Source organism: Perognathus longimembris, chromosome 7 (assembly GCF_023159225.1).
Source record: "Perognathus longimembris pacificus isolate PPM17 chromosome 7, ASM2315922v1, whole genome shotgun sequence".
NCBI classification, from domain to species: Eukaryota; Metazoa; Chordata; class Mammalia; order Rodentia; family Heteromyidae; genus Perognathus; species Perognathus longimembris.
The window spans coordinates 13052333-13069719 of NC_063167.1; the positions used below are offsets into that span (position 1 = coordinate 13052333).

Here is a 17387-nt window from a genome sequence, read left to right on the forward strand (position 1 = left end):
GCCCCTCAGTTATGAAGAGAAAAATCAAGGTAAGAGGGGCTGGGAATGTGGCTTAGCGGTAGAGTGCTTGCTTAGCATGCATGAAGCCCTGGGTTCGATTCCCTAGCACCACATAAACAGAAAGTCATAAGTGGCACTGTGGCTCAAGTAGTAGAGTGCTAGCCCTAAGCAAAAAGAAGCCAGGGACAGTGCTCAGGCTCTGAGTTCAAGCCCCAGGACTGGCAAAAAAAAAAAATCAAGGTAAGAGGAGGATCTGCCTGGTGTCAGGTGGCAATTAATGGCACTGGTATGTGAACCAGTCCTCTTGACATAGGGGCAAGCATCCTCTTCCCAGAGCCAGAGGAGATGGGAGTCCCCCCGCTGGCCCTTGTTTTTTGGGGAAAAAAAAGACCTAGAAAATCCAAAGCCTAGGAAACTTACTGGGACTCAGCACTGTTCTGAGTGGCTTATGTATACCTATTAATCCTGATCAAAACCTAGGAGCGAAGTAGTATTGCATCTGTATTTTAATGAGTAAATAAATGACTATATTATTGTTGTTGTTGTTGTTGTTGGTGGTGGTGGTGGTGGTGGTGGTGGTGGTGTGTGTGTGTGTGTGTGTGTATGTTGGCATTTGAACTCAAGGCCTTTTGTTTCCCCATGACTTTTTCTCTCAAATTGGCATTCTACCAGTTGAGCCACACCTCCACTTCCAGCCTTTTAGCTGATTAATTAGAAATAAGAGTCCCCTACACTATCTGTCCGGGTTGGTTTCAAACTACGATGCTCAGATCTCAGCCTCCTGAGTAGCTAAGATTATAGATATAAACCACCAGCACCCAGCTTAATTACTTTTTTTTTTTTTTTTTTGCCAGTCCTGGAGCTTGAACTCAGAGCCTGGGCACTGTCCCCGACCTTCTTTTGCTCAAGGATAGCACTCTACCACTTGAGCCACAGCGTTACTTCTGGCCTTTTCTGTGTATATGGTACTGAAGAATCAAACCCAGGGCTTTACACATGCTAATAAAGCACTCTACCACTTAGCTACATTCCCAGGCCTGAATTACTCTTTTGGAGAGGAGACAGGATTTTACTATGTAACCCAGGCTTCCCTTGAACAAGATCCCCTCTCCTCAGCCTCCTAAGAACCTGGGACTACAGGTATGAGCCACCACACTGACTCATTATATTTGGCAGATGGACAAGCTGAGACTTAAGACAATAAGTTGGCAAAAGAAGAACAGGAAAGAAGAGACAATATGAGGACTGTACTTTTTATGAACCAAAGCAGGAAAGGCCCAAGTGGATTTGGCTTCTCCTAAAAATGTTTTCCCTTAGCTGGGCACTGGTAGCTTGCACCTGTAGTCCTAGCCACTCAGGAGGCTGAGATCTGAGGACTGTAGTTCAAAGCCAGTCTGGTCAGGAAAGTCAATGAGACTCATATCCATAACAAACTACCAAAAAGCCCAAAGTAGAGCTGTGGCTCAAGTAGTAGAGTGCCAACTTTGAGCCCCAGTACTGGTACAACCAACAAGTTTTCCTCAGAAATGCTTTTCTAATAGAGCTGTTTCTACCACAGGCCTATCTCCCTCCCCTGGTCCCACACTGTCCAGTACGTGTTGTCCTCTTATGCCTGTCCTCTCTCTGAACTCGCCTGAGCCTGGTGCCCACCTTCCCCATCCCATAGCCCCTGCCCCCTGCCCAGCGCACCCTTGAAGTCCTCGGGCCGATCAAAGCGCAGATGGATCTGGTCACGGAAGCGGCGGCTGCTCTGGCACACGCTGGTGACTCCGAAGCAGAAGCAGGGCAGGCAGGAGGCGCTGTCTTCCAGGTAGAAGTGTCCGTCAGGGCAGGGACCTGCGGGCAGCAGGAGTTGTGGTCATCCACTGGCCGAAGCTCTGTCCCTTGCCCACCCAGTACCCACCACCTGCCAGCCCACCTCGCTGCGGGACGAGCTCCAGCACGCCGTCAGGAATGCCGAACACCATGCCTCGGGCATTCATAGCCTCGCAGGTATAGGCGCCCTGGTCTGACTCCTTCACATCTCGGATGGTCAGTGTGCCGCGGCCACCCTCACTGGTCACTGTCACCCTGGTGAGCCCCAAGATAGCACTCAGGGCCAGGCTTGGCCTGCACCGCAAAGGAGCCTCTTCCACATTCTCACCACCCTCCACCCGGGGCCTGGGTCACACCTGGAATTTGAGGGGATGTGGCCCCAGTTGAGTCTCCAGTTGATGATGGGGGTGGGGACCCCAATGGCCACACAGGTAAAGGTCACTGTCTGGCCACGGGAAACCTGGATGGACTCCTGGGGAGGGGTCACCACCTGCGGAGGCACTGGAGAAGACCAAGGTGGGAGTGAGAAAGATCTGAGGGGCAGAACAGGGCAGGAAGGACCCCTCAGGGGTGGAAGAGAGCAGGGGCTGGGCTGGGAGAGTGTGAGGCCCCCGCCCAGGGCCACCCGCATTGCACCCCCAGCTCACTGCAGCCAAATTCGTCACTGCGGTCAAGGCAGTCGCTCTCCTCATCACAGTGGAAGCTGGCTGGGATGCACTGGTTGGTGGAAACGCAGCGGAACTGTGTGGGCCCACACTGTTCCTCGGGTTGCTTGGTGGCTGGGGGCAAAGGCAGGTACAGTGGGCATTAGGGCACTGACTACTATCCCCAACATGACCTTCGCCAGCATCATTCACTCACACAATCTGCATTTTCTCTCACCAGGCCCAACCATGGCTGCCACAACATTGTCCATGTCACCATAGCCAGCAAGACACAGTCACCCATCTGCTGTTAAATAGCTTTCACATTACCTGTCCCCCACTCATTCCTCCTGCATCCCCCCCAAATACATGGCGTATGGTGGCCACATGGACAGGGTCAGTCTGTCTGCTGTGGCTAGGGTGTTGTTTGTCCCCTAAAGGTCTTTGTATGGGAGCTTGGTTCCAGCATGGTCATGTGGTGAGACTCTTAAAAATGGGGCTACATTAAAATAAAAAGTTTCTGCACAGCTAAAGACATAGCTACTAAACTAAAATGACAGACAACCAGTTGGGGAAAGATATTTACCAGCAATGCAGCAGACAAAGGCCTTATATCCATCATATACAGGGAGCTCAAGAAACAAATCCCACCCAAATCAAATAAACCAGTCACTAAATGGGCAAGGGAGCTAAAGAGAGACTTTTCCGAAGAAGAAACAAAAACGGCAAAGAAACACATGAGGAAATGCTAGCCATCCCTGGCCATGAAGGAAATGCAAATGAAAACAACCCTGAGATACCACCTTACCCCAGTCAGAATGGCCTATATTTTGAACTCAAGCAACAACAAATGCTGGAGGGGATGTAGAGAAAGAGGAACCCTACTGCACTGCTGGTGGGAATGTAAGCCACTCTGGAAAGCAGCCTGGGGGTTCCTCAAAAAACTAAACATAGGGCTGGGAATATGGCCTAGTGGTGAAGTGCTTGCCTCATATACATGAAGCCCTGGGTTTGATTCCTCAGCACCACATATATAGAAAAAGCCAGAAGTGGTGCTGTGGCTCAAGTGGTAGAGTGCTGGCCTTGAGCAAAAGAAGCTCAGGGACAGTGCTCTGGCCCTGAGTTCAAGCACCAGGGCTGGCAAAAAACAAACAAACAAACAAAAAACACCAAAAACTAAACATTGACATACCCTACAACCCAGCCACACCACTCCTAGGCATCTGCCCTGAGCAACAGAAACCAGGATACAAGGACACCTGCATTCCATGTTCATTGCTGCACTGTTCACAATAGCCAAGATATGGAAACAACCCAGAGGTCCCTCTACAGATAATGGATCCAAAAAATGTGATACCTATATACAATGGAATAGTACACAGCCATTAGAAAGGATAAAATAATGGCATTCCAGGGAAATGGATGGATTTAGAACAAATCCTGTTGAGCAAGATAAGTCAAGAACAGAGAGACAAACGGCGCATGGTCTCCCTGATATATGGGTGTTAGATTTAAAATGCAATGAGATACAACAGAGTAAACAGGGCTCAAGATACCAATATACAGTGAGACCAAAAGAAGACAGACTTGGGAGAAAAGCACCAAATAGTAAGACCCAAGCACCTCTTCACATGTACATAAAGTAACTTACAGACTGAAAAGAACCCCAACGATAAGGAAACAAAGGACATCTTCTGAAATTGTCTTATTATTTTTAGATGATTCTTTAGCTCATATATAGGGTATGCATGAGCACATCTGAGGGAAGCTGGGAAGAGGGCACAGAATGAGTGGAAAGAGGGTGGGAAAAATACAGCAGAGGGGCCCATCAGCTACATTGGACATTGATGAAAGTGAACTAAGCAACTCAAGGGTGGTGATGGGAGGAAGAGAATGAGAGGGAAAGAGGGAACAGATGATACTAAACAAAGGAAAGAAATGTGCATATCACCCAATCTGGAAGAAATAGTTTTATTGTTAAAATTCATAGAATTTGTAAGCTTTGTAGAGTAGAATGATGACTTTCATCATTATAAAGGTTAAAATGTGTACTGTGGGGCTGGGGATATAGCCTAGCGGCAAGAGTGCCTTCCTCGGATACACGAGGCCCTAGGTTCGATTCCCCAGCACCACATATACAGAAAACGGCCAGAAGCGGCGCTGTGGCTCAAGTGGCAGAGTGCTAGCCTTGAGCGGGAAGAAGCCAGGGACAGTGCTCAGGCCCTGAGTCCAAAGCCCAGGACTGGCAAAAAAAAAAAAAAAAAAAAAATGTGTACTGTGAAATATACATACTTACTTAAACTCAATAAAAAAAGGTTTGATAAATATATATTAAGTTCTGAGACATAGTAAAAATACATTTTGGGGCCTGGGAATATGGTTTAGTGGTAGAGTGCTTGCCTTGCAGTCACGGAAGAAAATGCTGTAAGGGTGTCATGAAGCCCTGGGTTCAATTCCTTAGCACCACATAAACAGAAAAGGCCAGGAAGTAGCACTGTGGCTCAAGTAGTAGAATGCTAACCTTGAGCAAAAGAAGCTCCAGGACAGTGCTCAGGCCCTGAGTTCAAGCTAAAATAAAGATAAAATAAAATATATTTTGTCTTGGCAGAGTTCTTCTAAAGTCATTGTGTAAACATTTCACTGGGATGATGGTCTATAGATTTGATGTTCCAGATACTAACATGTTCAAAGTCAAATATTTCCCCTGTGTCTTCAGTATTGTCACCCATCCAGAAATGAAAACTATATATTTTTCAGGATGAAACTTCTGTCATAACATCATATGAGATGTTTTTCATCATATTATTGCATTCGAGTGTTCTAATTGGCTTATTAACTATGATTGATTACTATAAAGCTTAGTATATAAAATTACTATCCAGTCTATCACCATGTAAATTATCTCTAAAATTTAAAATGCTATAAAATGAATTTTTATACATATATAATTTATAGTGACAACTGTAGTTTGTAGTATTTCATCAAATTTCAGAGATATCTTTTACATACACTGTATTTTAGATGTGTAAAGCTTCTATTTATGTATTTAAATATTTTGTATTCATATTTTATTTATTGTACAAAGTATACACAATTACTGTTTCATAGTTTTGTCACTGTGAACCAATCATTAGAATCGACTGCAAAAAAAAAAAAAAAGTAGGGCCCCAAATTGGGTGCTGGTGGCTCATGCTACTACAGGAGGCTGAGACCTGGAGGATCAAGGTTCAAAGCCAGCCTTGGTAGGAAAGTCAACAAGATTCCATCTCCAAAACAACCACCAAAAAGTCAGTTCAAGTGGTAGAATGCCAGCCAAGCAAGCAGGCTGAGCAATTGTGAGGCTCTTGAGTTTAAACTCAATGCCAGTTTAAAAACACACACAAGAAAGTTTGGGCCTTGCCGGGTACTGATGGCTCATGTCTATAATCCTCGCTACTCAGGAGGTTGAGATCTCAGGATCACGGTTCAGAGCCAGCCTAGGAAGGAAAGTCCATGAGACTCTTATCTCCAATTAACCACCAGAAAACCAGAAGCGGCGCTGTGGCTCAAGTGGTAGAGCACTAGCCTTGAGCTGTACTTTCAGCCTTCTAAACTAAGCCAAATAAGCCTTTCTTTATAAAGTTAGCTTGCCTTGGGTACTTTATTAAAGTAACAAAAACACACTAAAACAGTGCCCCTCACACATGTAGCCTCAGAAGAGAACCATGTACAGGCACAGCCATAGGTCCTGGTGTCTGTAGATAGCAGGCACATGTACCAATCTCTCTACGGGATGGGCCTAGCAAAGGCCTGCCAATGGCCCAGCCTTCCTGTGGGCTCTGTGCTCTGTACTCTATGCTCACTCACTAGGGTGGCACCAGATCAGAGCTCTGGGGATGGCCTGGTGCCAAGCCTGCTCCTGTCAGGCATCTCTAGCAGCTGGTGACTAACATTTTTCCTCAGGAGACCAAGCTTGAGAGCCAGACAGGGACAGAGAAGGTCTGTGGGGAGAGTGAAAGCCACACACCCAGAGTTGGTGCTGTAAGGAGTTGGATTCAGTGTGTGCTGACACAGTTCAGGGATTTCCCTTCTCCCATGGCCAAGCAACTTTATGTCCATTCTCCCCTGTGCTCTGTCAATAGAGTTTAGCCTTCCTTACCTCTTCCCCAGCAGCTGAGAGCCATGGGAAGATGATGGAAAACAAAGAGGAGCTATACCAGCAGACAGTGGAAATGTCTCACCTACATGGCCCATGTGCACAGAGAGATGGCTTGAAGATTACCCTCAGTCTCACACTGCCAAGCCCAGGCTTCAACTCACCAGACAGGACACACAAGACACTGCCTGATGTGGTCTCACTCCCCATCTTTTCACTGGTCATAGTGTCCACAATGTCCAAAGCACCAAAAAGATGGATGGGTGTGCACTGGACAGATGGGTGGATAGCTAGATGAAGAGCTGAGTAGATAGATGATGGATGCATGAATGAAAGGAAGGAATATTGGGTGAATGAATGGGTGGATGACTGAATGGATGATTATGGACTGAAAAGGCACGAAGAGCCGGGTAATGAATAGATGGGTAATGGATAGATGGATGCCTAGATGAATGGGAGGGTGTATAGATCGTTAAACAGATGATTACATGAGACTGAGAGGTGGATGAAGAACTAGGTTGATAAAGAACAAATAACTCAGGACTGAATTTAGATGAGAACCCTTTAGGCCCATGGTATGGTCTGAATGGGTTCCCTAACACCCACAAGTTGGAAACCTAATCTCCAATGCAACAGTGTTGAGAGGTGGGACCTGTAAGAGGTCATTAGGTCCAAGGCTCTGCTCCATCTGTGCATTAATGCTGCTATCAGGGGGATAGATTCCTGACCAAACCAAACCAAACCAAACAAAACAAAAACCCAATGGTTTCACTCCTCCCTTGTTCTATCTACCCAATGTGATGCCTTCTACCAAGTTCTTACATAGCCCACAGGCCCTCACCAGACACAGTACTTCCATCTTAGACTTCTCAGCCTCCAGAACCACAAGTCGAATAATTGCTTTCCCTGGCTAAGTACTAACCAGGCCCAACCCTCCCATTGAACTTCTATTGCTTCAAGAGCACTCAACCTCTGACATTCTGTTATAGGAAAGCCCCTGGAGTAAGACCTTAGACTCATGCATACATTCCATTATCACAGTACCAAGCAAATCAGGTCATCTGACCCCCCTACGCCCCCCCACCCCCCCCCCCAATTCAAGTGAAAGACAGACAGAGCTTATAAACATGAAAGACAAAGACAACAGGCCATGAGTGTAGCCAGCTGCTGCTACGAAAGTAGTTCCAGTCAGAGATGCACCTTGATATCTGCCTCCAGGCCCCCACATCCAACCACAGAGGCCAGCATACCTGCCCAAGGAGGGGAGAGGAGCAGTGGCCTGGCAGGACAGGGCCACCACTGGGACACAGGGACACTCACTGCAGTTGGCCTCATCCGTGCGGTCCTCGCAGTCGAAGTCGCCATCACAGCGCCATAGCTTGAGGGCACAGTGGCCATTTCCACAGGCAAACTCATTGGGCTCACAGGGTTGAGGGGGCCCTGTGTGGACCAGGTAAGGTTCACGGTGGGTGGCTCTCCACTGGCCAGAACCCAGTCCCCAGCACTCCCAATTTGTGTGGTGCTCACCGCAGTCCAGTTCATCGCTGCCGTCCCTGCAGTCCTCTTGCCCATCACAGAGGTAGTCTTTGGGGATGCAGTGGCCACTGTGGCACGTGGCCTCCTGAGGCCCACAAGGCCTGGGCCCGTCTGAATCAGGCAACAGAGGCTGGGGCCCAGGCAAAACTGGTGGTGGTGGTGTAGTTATGGCGTCTAGCCAGACTGGAGGGGGTGTCACCTCCACTCCAGAGGGTGGCAGGGAGCTGAGCTCGGGGACTGCGTCCTCTGTGGACAAGGCCACTGATGTTTAGCAGAGGGATGACTCTTAGCCCTTGCCTCACACTCCCTAGCCCTCCTGTATACCCCATGTTTCACCCCATGCCCTGCCAGCATCCTGTCCTGCCTCTGCTGTACCCCTTTCTCCACTCCAGTCCAACTCAGAGTCCTCTACCTGCCCCAAACTCTCAGAGCCCGGCTAACTTTGAGACCCAGACATACGCCCCCTCCCCTGGCACCCACCACTGCTTGTGCCCCTCACCGCAATCGAGCTCATCAGACATGTCCCTGCAATCCGGCCTCCGGTCGCAGCGATACTCCAGGGCCACGCATTCATTGTGACTGCGGCAGGCAAACTCGGTCTCTGTGCAGACCCTGGGCACCTGGGGCACTGAGGGATTGTGGGAGTCAGAGGCAGCAAGGACAAGGTAGCTAGAGGTGTGGCAGATGGCACAGGCAGTGCGTGGCTTATGTTGGGCCATCGTGGCAGACATAGCAAGCACAAGCCATACTTGGCAGACACACCCACAGCACACACACAAGACAGGGGGCTCATGACAGTGGCCTCGCTGCCCCTTCCACAGACCTACACACAGGTGGCATGCCACATGCACGAAGCCACCATTCCATACACGTGCTGACTACAGCTGGGGCCAGGGAGGACAAGGCGGAAAGAGAAGGCAGCCTTCAGGCGGTGCCTGGACAAGTGGCTTGTATCCTTCTTTTCTCTACCCATTATGTCCTCTGGTCTACCCACTGGACCTCAGCTGGGCTCACTCTCTCACCTGATGTCACTGCGACCCCCACGGAAGCTGGGGGCGTTGGGGGGGTCTGTGCTGGAAAGGAAGAAGTGGTCAACAACCATGCCACCTGTGACCTAAAGGGGGAGCAAAGCCTACCCCACCTTCCCTAGTCAGGAGACTCACTGAAAAGGCTCACTGAACAGGAGACTCATTGGACAGGGTTGAGCCCCTGGCAATCCTTTAGTCTTGGGTATGTGGGCATCAATAAAGGATGCTGGTCTTTGGGTGCATTGATAAAGTTTTATGAGGGTATACGTTCACTATTACTTTCCTAATTAGACTATATGGGAGGGATGGCATTTGTTCATTCTCGGTTCTGCTGAGCTAGTGACATGCTAGAGCCTTGACACACTGAGAGAGCTGAGATGTAAACTGGGCTGAGACCCATTGCCTGTGAGCCATGAACTAGAACTGATCGAGAGAAGGAAAGACTCAGGCAGTCCATATCGGGGATGGAGGGATAGTGACGAGAAACCTGGGGTACGCCTGAGGGCAAAGGCCAGGCTCCTGCTCTAATGGCAGTGTGACTTTGGGCTGGCATGCTGTTCTCTTCTCATCTCATCACAGGTCCTGGGCCAGCCAGACTGGTTTACATTCTGCCTTTCCCATGGTCTGGCCCATGCAAGTATGTCAGCCACGCCTCCTTTTGGGGCCTTGGTTCTCCCCTTTTGAAGAGAGGAAGACTATGTCTCCTCTGTGGCCATCATGGGGCACCTGAATAGGAAGCTGGATGTCAGGGCCCCAGCAGAGGGCCTGGCATACACTTTGTGCTCAGGAAACCTCTGCTGGTTGTCACAGAATGCAAGTCTTGTGACTTTGAAATCCCTACACGAAGAAGGGAAGTGTTTGCTATTGTCCCTATACTGAGGTCTACACGGAGGGCAGGAGTTGGATCTAATAATGGGTACTTGTTAGCAGGAGCTGTTTGGCTTTACACAAGCCAAGGCTGCACACTGCTGGGCAGGCAGATGCAGGAGACAGTAAGCTCCCTGGTCCCCATGGTGTGCAAACCCAAGCTAGCACATCCCATGGAGGAGACACTGAAAAGGGCCCCCGTTGAGTCTGACAAACTGGAGAAGGTGACCTCGAGCCTCAGGATGAGCTCACCTGTACCCAGGCGTCGGAACTGGAACCCCCGGGGGGAGGTGATGTAGGAGCCAATGGAACCCTGGGACACAACCGTGTGCAGCACTTCCTGAATCTGAGCTCCATCTGCGTTCCCTTCAGAGCCCACATCCAGCTCCACAAAGACCCAGCCATCGAGCTCCCTAGACGGGGTGAGGATAGACAGAGAGAAGGGGGAGAAAGACAATGTTCTCAGCTCTTCTACTGGGCTCCTACACCAATGCTGAGGCCCTGCTCCCAGCCAGCCAAGGTCGTTTGAGGGCCAGATTATGCTGCCCCCAATTCCCCATTCTCCACAGTGCTTCATCCCATCAACTTCTCTCCCTGTCGTCTCAGTATCCAAGCTGGTCCCTTCCAGGTGGCCCCAGCCCCTCCCCAGTCCCTAGGGGATATATCTCACTTGATGAACACCACACTGACAACCTGGTCTCCAGGAATCTTCAAGTACTCCGACTCCAGCTGGAGAGACATAGAACCATCAGCCTCCGGTAACCCCCTGCACCCCACTACCATGCTGGCAGCACCTCAACCCCCCTCCAGTATACCTTGTCCACCACAGCGTCTGACACCTCTCGGAACTCCTTGGAGCCTGCATCTTCCAGTTGAGGGCTATATTCAATGGAGTGAGTGAAATTTACCAGGGCCCGGAAATACACTGTGGAAAAGAGGAGGAGTGAGGCCAGCAGGTAAGTCCTCTCAGGCAGATGGACTGATGGGTGGGAAGAGGGCAATAATTCCAGGAGGCTGACACACCTGTGTGCCCATCATAAGACTCAGCACTAAGACACAGTGGATCTGCTTCCCAGCCATTTCTTACTCATCCCTCAGAACTCAGCTCTGCCATTACCGCCTCCGAGAACACTCCCTGAGCCACCCCAACTGGACCTGAGAGCCCTCTGCTGGGCTCCACAGTGCCTCTGCTTTCCTGGCAGAGACCCTTCCACCCGATTAGATGGCATTGACCCTGTTGCTTACACTTTGACCACAGAGCAACACAGTGACAGTGCTAGCCCTGAGTCAGCCACGCACAGATACTGGTTCATCTCTCCGCGTTACTCTTTCCTCCTTGGTAAAATGGGGGGCTCAACTGCATTTACCACCCAGAGTTGTGGAGTCAATGACTCTGGATTTCTGTACATGCTCCCTGTGCATAGATGCTGTCCAGGGATTGCAGAACGCACACACTTGCATACCCCCAATCATCTCTTGAGCTCCTAGACACTCAAAATACCTTCAGACTTTGAGTGTCACAATGTTGGGCAGGGGATATGGCCTGCTCAAGCGGTAGAGCACCTGCCTAGTAAGTGCCAAGGCTCTGAGTTCAAACTCCAGTGACACACACACACACACACACATACACACTTCATAATGTTTATGAATTAAAGTATACATGGTAGCTAGTTAATGTGAGTTACAAAGGGGTTTAAAATATGTCAGAAAGTATACTGCACAGCCTGGCAGGGAGCAGGTGCAACCTGCTGTAGCTGTTCACCCTATGCAGGGAGTGTGGTCCAGTGGCCAACAGCCAGCCTGTGAAGCAGACGTGTAGGGATAGCTTGTGAGCGGGGACAACTCATCCACCTGTCTGAGCCTTACTGTCCTCATCTGTATATAACCTGGGGATTAGAGTAGTGCCTGTGGGCTGGGAATGTGGCTTAGTGGTAGAGCGCTTGCCTAGCATGCATGAAGCCCTGGGTTTAAGTCCTCACTACCACATAAACAGAAAAAGCCAGAAGTGGCACTGTGGCTTAAGTGATAGAGTGCTAGCCTTGAGCAAAAGAAGCTCCAGGACAGTGCCCAGGCCCTGAGTTCAAGCCTCAGGACTGCCAAAAAAAAGAGTAGCGCCCATCACTGTGGGTTGTGGTAAGGGATCAACAGGTTCATGAAAGTAAAGGTTTACAAGGGTGCCCAGCACACAGTGGGGTACAGGATTGATTGTAATGACTAACTCTGGTCTTTAGGACAAACCCAGGAACAGATTTTCTTTCTTCCCATCCAAGAGCAGCACTCATTCCCTGAACCACTCTGTGTGCCAGGTCATGTTCTTGGGGCAGCGAACTCCACAAATGACAACTCGTGTCCCATTGGAGATAATTTTCTATTGGGGGGAGGGGAACAAACGCATGGGCTGGGGGACAGACAAGGAGGGCCAGGGGAAGGGCCTGCTGTGGACCAGCAGGTGGCGTTTCCCACAGGGGCCCAGGGAAGGGCTCTCTTTGATGGTGATGTCTGAAGGAAGGAGTTGAGCCACAGAAGGTGTCTGGGAGAAAGCATTCCAGCAGAGGACCAGTAAATGCAAAGGCCAAATACCAGGGTGAAGGTGACAGAGTGGGGAGTGCCTTCCATCTTACTGTCAGGCCCAGAGCTACACAGGCATCCAGCCTCTGGCTTAGACTAAAAGGGCCCTGGTGACACTAAGATGGGCGCAGGAACGAACTCCTACTCTGAGAAAGGGTGCTTGTGAGCGCCTGCTTTGAACCAAAGTGACAGGCTCAGGCTGGGCTCCTGAGTACTTGGGTGGGTGGGGCTCTGTGGGCTGAGTGTGGGGCTGTGGGCTCTACTACAGAGGCCCCTTGTGAATCAGCACAGAGGCCCATTGAGAACCCCCAACCCCAGGCCCTGGCCTCAGCCCACAGCCCAGCGCAGCCCAGCGCCGGCAAGGAGGCCAGGCCTCTGCCCAGGAATGTGCCCACTTCCAGAGAGGGCCCAGATCTCTACAAAGCCCCTTTCTAGTAAGGCCTGGGAAGGGCTGGGACCTTCCAACCTGACCCTACTCCCTCTCCCAGACCAAGGGCAGACCAAGGCAAGCACCCTGGGTAGTCAGCCTGTCCTGTGGACATGTGTTGGTGCCCAGAGGCTTGGGCAGCTGGAAAGGGTGAGTCTGGGGAAGGGGCCTTCTGGGACCTGCCCTGGCCAGCCCTTTTGCTCCTGGCCTTCTTCTCTGCCTGTCTGGAGTGCCTGCTTGAGGCCAGGAGAAGGATAGAAGGAAGGCTTGCAGCTACCTTGCACCTCAAATGGTGGTGAGAGACACACAATGGTCTAGCCCTAGTCCTGGCTGGGCACTCCACCAACTCCTGATGCTTACGCCTGCTCAGCAGGATTCCCCCAACACACCTTAACTGTGTCTCCAGCCCTGGTTGTCTCTTAGTCTCTCAGATGGGCCATGAGCAGCCTGTCCTGAGGAGGAGACTATGAGGCTCCCATTCTGGCCTGACCCTGACCCTACCAGAGCCCCAGGGGGAAAAACATCAGGGCCCTGACCCACTGTGTGTAGATTGATGAGTCCAGATACAGCAGCAACAAGGGACTTTCCTGGCCCTGACTCAGCAGGAAGAGGTGCCTCAGCCTCCTTTGTGACTCATGTCACAAGGTTCAGCTGAGAAAAGATGGAGAGAAAGGAGAGCAAAGGACCAGTGGAGAAGGAGTGGTAGGGGGATGCCTGAAGGAAGACAGTGCTCTCATGTGGCCAAGGCTTGGCCACTAAGAAGAGATCTCTTGTTGGACTGCCAAACCATTATAGTAGGCAGTGGGCCGCAAGGCAGCCCAGGGATGGCCCTGAGACTACAGTGGGGCCAGGGTAGGGGAGATAAGAAGAGGCAGTGACTTTGAGAGTCAGAGGTGTTCCGAGACTGACAAACAGAGACAGTGAGAAAGTACAGGGGAGAAGGAGGAATGCCCAGACAAGGAAAGAGCAGAGGAGAAAGAGAGAATGAGCTGGAGGCAGAGTTGACCAGTCAAAGAAAGAGGGAGAAGGACAGAACGAGGGCAGAAGAGGCTGGGATGGAGATAGAAAGGGAGTGGCCTGGCTAGGCAGATGGAGTGACAAGAGACAGGTCCACAGAAACAGGAGAGGAGAGGTCGTAGAACCAGGGTTGTCTGAGGGGGACTGCACAGGAGGAGCTGGGGCAGGGCTAGGCAGAGCAAGGGGAACCACAACCCTGCTTAAGGGAAAAGGATGGGAAGCTATCTCAGAGGCTCGACTCAGGGACTAGGGTTGGGTCAGAACCCAGGCATGGAACACACCAAGACCGTGGGCAACAGGGAAGTATACCTGCTACTCCTGGGATGAGATGGCCCAGCTGGTTGGATATGCCCCAAGGGCAGATCTGAAGCTGAAGGATCCAGGGCCATATTTCCTCCCTCAGATAAATCCATTCACCAGGAAAGGCCTAGCTCTGGTCATGGGCCCTCCAGAGGGTCACTCTTGATCCCCTATCCTTTCCCAGGGAGTGGCCAGCAAGGAGCTCTCAGCAGGACAGAGATGTCACTGCAGGTAGCCCCACAGGAGGCAACAGATGCCATGAACAGGCAGGGTAGACCAGATCAGGGATCAGTAAGAGGCAGCTCCCAGGATGCACTGGCAGAGAGCATTCTGGGATGTGGCTTGTGTTCATGTGTCCATCTGACGTTCCCCAGTCAGAATGCCACCCTGAGGTCTTTTGGATACTCATGATAGGTCAGCTGAAGGGATGTAACCCAGCCTTGGATAGGCCCAGGCTGGTCTGAATAGAGTAGCTGCCAGGCATTTAGGGTCACCTGCCCTGTGCCTGGTCCCTGTGACACAGGCGAGTTTAGAACACAACCATCTCCAACTACAGGGACTTGCCAACCACTATACACAAATGTCACCTGGCAGCTAAGGGTCCATTCCCATGTCTCCTTACAATGTGCCCTGCCCCCCAAGAGTCCTGAAGCCCTCAGCCCAGGAGGATGGAGTCTCTGTGGCCAGGAGATCTGCTCTGGGGCTCCCCTGGGAGTCAGGATGGGGAGTCATAGAAAGGACAATGCAACTTACCCATCTGGAAGTCCCCGCTTCCCAGGTCTCCACTGCCCAGGCCATCTGCAAACAACAGAGACTTATTCAACAATAACAACAAATATTAGCTGACCACTGCTGGGTATCAGGCAGTGTTGTGGGCCCTTGGCACACAGTGGGGAAGGGTCATGGAACACAGACTGGTCACCTTTCCCCATGCTTAGGGAGTTCTGGCTCATACAAATAGAAGCCTCCACTAGAGAGGATATGGACCAAGACCACAAACTCCAGGGACCTGATGCTCCATCAATGGGTAGGACAGAATGGCCAGATCAGCCTGGTCTCCAAGAAAAGACAAGGAGGGGAAGGGGAAGGGATAGGCCATTGTCCTTTATGATATCCTGCCAGATACATAGAGGAGCAGTGGCCAGCCCAGATCGTCACAGAGCATAGCATACCAGGGTCACCAGGACCAGGCCTCAGGACACACATGACCCACTTACTGAAACACTGCCTAGGGTGACCCTCATGGGCCTCCTGTAGGACCAGTGGGAAAAACCACGGATGCCCCTCCCCCTTAGTTCCCCACATGGGACCCTTGCTCACCTCCTGACGCATCATCAGCCAGCAAGTCTTCATCATCAGAAAGGTACGAATAGCTCCAGCCAGCCCGGCCTGCTGTGATGGTCTCTGTGTCCTCAGGCAGAGACAGGCCATCGTACGCTCTCAGCCCAAGGGTCACCTGTGGGAGATGACGGTCCGCTGAGTCACACTGTCCAGCTCTCAACAAGCCCCAGGTCCTTTCTCTTCATTTCAGGGGGGATCCACAATTCCATCCTCCGGAGTTAAGTTAGATTTAGTGTGCTGAGACAGGCAGACTGGGGCTGAACCACCATTTGTGACTCAGCTTCCCCAAATCCCCATAGACCCCGAAGGCGTCAGAGCCCAACCATGCGAATTCCTAACATCGACAGTAAACCAAAAGTCCATTGTACTCACAAACTGATATACTGAATTGAAACCATTTTGCAAAACTACTTAACCAGCCAGTCACCAGTGGCTCACATCTGTAATCCTAGCTACTCAGGAGACTGAGATCTGAGGATTGTGGTTTGATTTCCTGACCCTGCCAGCGGAGCAGGAAAGTCCAGGAGATTCTTGTCTCCAATTAACCACCAAAAAGCCCAGAGTAGAGCTGTGGCTCAAATAGTAGAGTGCCAGCCTTAAGCAAAAAAGCTCAGGAACAGTGCCTGAGTTCAAGATACAAGACTGGCACCAAAACAAAAAACAAATGACAACAAAAACAAAAACGTACAAATAATTTTAATTAAAAATTAAATGAATAAAAAAATTAAAAACCCACCAAACAAAACACCTAATGTCACTTTGCAGAATGACAAGTCCTTTTTCTATGGAGAAAGAAAATGACATCCTGGGACACATGTGATTGGATGGGGACATAAGAGGTAAGGAGTAATCTGGGCCAGTAAAGACTGAGGTACAGGCAGAAATCAAGACCACTGCCTCCAACACCTCCTTCCCAGGCTGTGCTGGGCCCCTTCTTCTGCCCAGATCTACCTGCTTGCTTGGGTCTTCTGCCCGCCAAGCCTGGCCTGGAGAATGAGCCAGCTACAGCAGCCACACAGCTAGCCTTGCAGTGGATGGAGCCCAACATCTGGGCTGAATAGGACAGACAGGAACAATGTCTCCATCTTTGCCCTTCTCAACCATCTCAGGGGTCCTGGGGCCTGGGGCCTGCAGGCTCACATTGTGACTATATACATGGAAGGTACAGTCTCCTCTCCACTTCCTTAGCCTGCGCTCAGTCAGTAATTGAGTGCATGACAAGTATTTTCATCTGTTGACCCAGCTTTTCCTGGTGATGGCTGGATTTGGAGGAGTGCCCACTCCACACAGTCAAGCATCCCTTCCCTAGGCTCTGAGCTCCAGGGACAGGGACTGGACACCAACTGGTCACTTTGTGTTTGCAGGATTCCTGAGCCTTGGGGAAGACCTGCATTGTCCACACAGCCCAGTGTACGGCCACCTCCTGATCCTTCTCTCTGCAGGACATCCAGTGTGTCCTCATTCCAAGTGGTGACCAAGGACTTCTGGGCCATGTCTACGGGCTGGCATCTAACAGTGTGGCTTTAGAACCTTCAAGGCTAATAAAAAATACTGATTCCTGGGTCGCTTCTCAGAGTTCCTGAGTCATCCAGACTGACTTAAATCGTTAGTCACAGAGTAAGAACAAGATCAGGGTTTTGGCCTCCTTCCATGGCTAGGAGTGAAGGGAAATGCCCCTGCTGGTTGGAGGGTGAGTTTTGCGCAGGCCC

The 17387-nt window shown here is 50.7% G+C and overlaps 1 protein-coding gene across 4 annotated transcripts in view; it reads right to left on the bottom strand.

The window, feature by feature from the left end:
* Hspg2 (heparan sulfate proteoglycan 2) overlaps positions 1 to 17387 on the bottom strand; it is a 100031-nt gene that overhangs the window by 51297 nt on the left and 31347 nt on the right. For 2 of the 4 annotated variants that reach the window (XM_048350451.1, XM_048350448.1), the window contains exons 2-14: positions 15658 to 15793; positions 15091 to 15135; positions 10841 to 10950; positions 10696 to 10754; positions 10278 to 10438; positions 9153 to 9203; positions 8630 to 8758; positions 8122 to 8376; positions 7915 to 8034; positions 2463 to 2594; positions 2172 to 2316; positions 1919 to 2070; positions 1690 to 1836 (exon numbers count right to left, since the gene is read on the bottom strand). In XM_048350451.1, coding sequence (XP_048206408.1) covers positions 1690 to 1836; positions 1919 to 2070; positions 2172 to 2316; positions 2463 to 2594; positions 7915 to 8034; positions 8122 to 8376; positions 8630 to 8758; positions 9153 to 9203; positions 10278 to 10438; positions 10696 to 10754; positions 10841 to 10950; positions 15091 to 15135; positions 15658 to 15793 — 1642 coding nt within the window. The remainder of the gene's footprint in view (positions 1 to 1689; positions 1837 to 1918; positions 2071 to 2171; positions 2317 to 2462; positions 2595 to 7914; positions 8035 to 8121; positions 8377 to 8629; positions 8759 to 9152; positions 9204 to 10277; positions 10439 to 10695; positions 10755 to 10840; positions 10951 to 15090; positions 15136 to 15657; positions 15794 to 17387) is intronic. The other 2 variants (XM_048350450.1, XM_048350449.1) reach the window with 1 other exon arrangement.